Source organism: Chaetura pelagica, unplaced genomic scaffold (assembly GCF_000747805.2).
Source record: "Chaetura pelagica isolate M959 unplaced genomic scaffold, ChaPel_1.0 scaffold114, whole genome shotgun sequence".
Taxonomy (NCBI): Eukaryota; Metazoa; Chordata; class Aves; order Apodiformes; family Apodidae; genus Chaetura; species Chaetura pelagica.
The window spans coordinates 220,996-224,829 of record NW_009952968.1 but is presented as its reverse complement, the minus strand read 5'-3'; the positions used below and the strand labels follow the sequence as shown (position 1 = coordinate 224,829).

The 3,834-nt window shown below is 53.5% G+C and overlaps 2 protein-coding genes across 2 annotated transcripts in view; both read right to left on the bottom strand.

Annotated features, from left to right (window-relative positions):
* The window catches only part of BAP1 (BRCA1 associated protein-1 (ubiquitin carboxy-terminal hydrolase)), a 9,069-nt gene extending 7,941 nt beyond the window's left edge, over positions 1 to 1,128 (bottom strand). Inside the window, exons 1-4 of the mRNA XM_009995829.1 lie at positions 1,098 to 1,128; positions 1,012 to 1,041; positions 857 to 911; positions 336 to 468 (exon numbers count right to left, since the gene is read on the bottom strand). Of these exons, the coding sequence (XP_009994131.1) occupies positions 336 to 468; positions 857 to 911; positions 1,012 to 1,041; positions 1,098 to 1,128 (249 nt within the window). The remainder of the gene's footprint in view (positions 1 to 335; positions 469 to 856; positions 912 to 1,011; positions 1,042 to 1,097) is intronic.
* Positions 1,129 to 1,219: 91 nt separating this feature from the next.
* The window catches only part of SEMA3G (sema domain, immunoglobulin domain (Ig), short basic domain, secreted, (semaphorin) 3G), a 15,781-nt gene continuing 13,166 nt past the window's right edge, over positions 1,220 to 3,834 (bottom strand). Inside the window, exon 20 of the mRNA XM_009995828.1 lies at positions 1,220 to 1,400. Coding sequence (XP_009994130.1) covers positions 1,220 to 1,400 — 181 coding nt within the window. The remainder of the gene's footprint in view (positions 1,401 to 3,834) is intronic.

Genomic DNA, 3,834 nt, shown 5'->3' with positions numbered 1-3,834 from the left:
CAGCAGGAAGAAGGGAACCCTTCAACAACCCCTCAGAGTCAACAATAACCAACTGAAAAGCACTGATGCAAGAACCACTTGTGAGAGCAGTGACTTGATCTCAGTGCTCAAAGGAAAGGAGGTTAGTCTTGTTTAGTGATGCCCCCATGAGCATCTGCTCACAGCACAGGCCATGGACAGGCTCAGAGCCCTTGCTGGATTCCCTCCAACCTGGAACACAGCCCAGAGAGCCCCAGGAAAGAGGATCTACCCTCAAGACCAGCAAGAGCAGTGCAGCCTCTCAGTACCACAGTGTCATGAGACACCCCTCCTCTTTCCCCTGGCCTCCAGCCTACCTGGTGAGCAAAGAACATGTTATTAACGATGTCATCGTCGATCACAGATGTCTCATCCACCAGGGTAGAGACCTTCCGGCGTGATCTGCGCTCCTCGATCCACTTGAACAGGAAGATGAACCCATACACAGGGCTGCAGAGACAAGTCAGCAGCTGCATCATTCTGGATGGACTACACCAGTGGGGCTTCTCTGCTTAGTGCCAGGAACCTTCTGTTTCAAACCACAGGCTGAGCAAAACCAGAACCACCAGCCCCATCTTTCTGGAAGTGACCATCCATGCCACAAGTCCCCCAGCCCGACCTTACAAAGGACACTCTCCTTTGCTAATGCTCTGTGCTCAAACAATCCAGTTTGAAAACTTTGGGGCTTGACAAGTCTTAAGAAGTTGAAGACAGAGAAAATGAAGGTGAAATTCAACTCCATGACCAAGGAGGTCCTTCTGAACTCCTGGAGATGGGTTCCCAGGCCCGCACACATGTTCTGCTTAATAAATCTCATTGTTTCACACTTATCACTTACCCTTGGCATTTGCTCTGCAGATCGTAAATCTCTTCAACCTGCACCCCCTTGACCCCTGCAAACAAAGGGCAGAAGCTGGTGTAAAGCCCACCAGAAAAGAACAGGGGTAACATCAAGCATGAAACTGACTTCCCAGGAAGGTGACCCACACTCACCAAAATCTTCAACGAGGAGTGTGAAGAGACCTGGAAAGGAACAAAACCAACAGGTTACTTCTTGCTGAAGAGACCAGAGAGGAAACCTGCTGCCACCAGCCCCTGAAGGTCCCACATGGTCACAGGCCAAGGCACAGCCGGAAAAACCACAGCAGAGCAGCACCATGATCTCACTGACTCCCCAGCAGCAGAGATGTTGAGCCCTGGCTCACGACAGAGGTGCTCTGGCTCCCTTCACCCCTCCATCCCCATTCATCTTCCTCAAGAGGACCCGAGCAAAACCTCCCCTGCCAGAGCCCAAGGAGGCTGGGCCCACCTTCAGCACCCTGACCCAGTGCAGATGACCTGCCCAGAAGTCAATCCCCACCTCAAACAGCAGCAGGGAGTACCTAAACAGCACACACACTTCTGACCAGAGGGAAATGCAGCTGAGTGGACCACAGGATATTTTAATATAACATAATTTATGTTCTTGTTAGTGAAAGCCCGGCAGGGGGAAGCCAGCTCACAGCAACAGGGCTGCAGGAAGACTCAGGGCTGAAAGGCTCATCTCTGTCTCTCTTGAGCTACCAAATGCAAGAGCCTGTCTCCAGTGACTACAAAATTTCCACTACAGAAGGACATAACCAGGGATACAGAGACAACGGCAAAGAGACCAAAGAATTATAAGACACCAGCAACTGAGCAGCAGCTCCCACTACAGTGCTGGACCAAGGGCAGTCGTCCCAGTTTTCAGGTGGTCCCCCTGCAGGCAGAGTGAGCTCGAGACTGGAATAATAAATCTGCTTCTTTGCTCCCACACAAAGACTGCTGAAGGCCTGGGAGAAAGTCCAGGGAATATTAATAAGAGGCTTCAATCCCGAGTAACATCCCTGTAAGAAAGGGAACCTGATGGAAGTGGCCCTGTCAAGAAGGGAAGAGGCCAAGGGGCTTCCTCACCAGTTAAAATTACTAAATCAGGGAGGAAGCTTCTGGGAGCAAAAAGTCTTCATTAATTTAGAAGAAAACATTGTATTTCTTACAAAATGGTGGGAAGAAGCACATTGTGGAAATAAGCTTTGGAGCAGTGACAGCCTCCCTGCCATGTTGAGCCGTCACACCCAGCCCCTGGCAGAGGGTTTTGCTCAGGGGACCTGATGTGACACTGCAGGGGGCTGTGCCATACAGGTGACATCTGCAGAGGCTACAGGCAGCACTGCAGCCTCGCTGCCTTCCTTGCAGCAACCCCTGCAAGGCAAGTGGTCCTTGCAGACCGCAAGGGTCTCCAGTGCTCCCCACGGCCACGGTTCTTGTTCCCTCTTTAGAGGTGCCTGCTGGGGGAGCGGGAGGTGCGGCTGTGGGCAGGCAGAGTCTCTCAGCTGTAAAACCTCCCGCCAAGGAGGAAAGCCTCACTTGCTCTCCAGTTTCAACTGTCACAGTCTAGTGACTGCAGCAAAACACGTGTGACAGGAGAAGACACGAACCGTGTCACAAGCCCTGCTGGGCAGGTCCCACCAGAGGGAGGCCCAGCAGGACCCTCGGGCTCGCTGTGGCTCAGCCCAGAGCGCTCCCACATCCTGGAAGCAGCTCTGCAGGAACCCTGAGTCAGACCAGCAGAGCTGCACTGGTGAAGTCCCTTCCAACTTGTGTGATTCTGTGATTTTGGTAATTCCCAAGTACCAGTAAAAAGAGGATAAAGAGCATCAAAACCTGCACTGACTGGGAGACCAACAGCAGACAGAATCCAGCTGGGTGCAGGAGGATGAGCATAATGCAAGGGGTCCAATTTTCTTCACCCCCAGCATCAAACATACACCACCACAGCCTGAAGACCAGCTCCCAGCCTCCCAGAAGACAACCACAAATGGCAACGTGGCAACTCAGACATGTTAAAACAACACTCAGCCAATGCCCAGCCTGGCCCTCGCTTTAGCCCTTTAAATCTGAACCTGCAAACTCAACTCTCAACTCCAGGAGTCTACCACAGAAACCACCTTCTCCAACGCAGTGGGAAGGGGGGGTGCCTGTGGCCATCCTGCTCCTGAATGGGCTCTTCAGCACTCTCCTGGGCAACCAGGGGGAGAGGACTTGATTCCCCCCCTCAGTTGCAAAGTGATGAGGGAATCTGGCACGCACAGGATGGAGCTGTCACTCCTGTGTCCTCCCAAGTGACAGGCACATGGGTTGTCCACAACTGCCCATGAAGTCCTGGGCAAAAACCAGTCAGAGCTGTTTCTGTAGCAAGGGGCACCCCATCCATATGCATCTCCCTGTATTTCAGCAATATTTCAGGGTGTATTTGGAAATGTCAGGAATGAATGCCTTATGCTGCCCATACCCCTGCAGCATTTCAGAAGATTTCCACAGAGAGCCCTGGGTTCATCACATCATACATACATGGGGGTGGATGAGGCACCTCAGACCCTCTGTGTAAGTGCTACCAGAGCTCTGGTCCCACTCTGAGCTTTCACAACGCTGCTGCAGCGTTCACCCCATCCTTGCCTTCATCTCACACCCATACCCTCCTGACATCCCCTTTTCTTTCTGCCCTACACCCCCACAACCTCTCCCTGACCCCCCACGGGCTATGCCTCACCCCCCCCAACCCTGCAAAGCCCCCCTTTCCCCAGGACACACACACCTGCTGCTCCACACGCCCCATAAGCCTCGCCTGCCCTCCCAACACTCTGCGCGTACCCCCAGGCACCTCCCTGCTCCCCTCAGCAAGTCTCCCTCCCTAGCCCTTGCTTGTGCCCCACATAACACACAACCCTGCCTAAGCACCCCACGCCCCCTCCTCAAACGTCACCCACACTCCCCTACCCCGACCTGTGCCCCACAGCC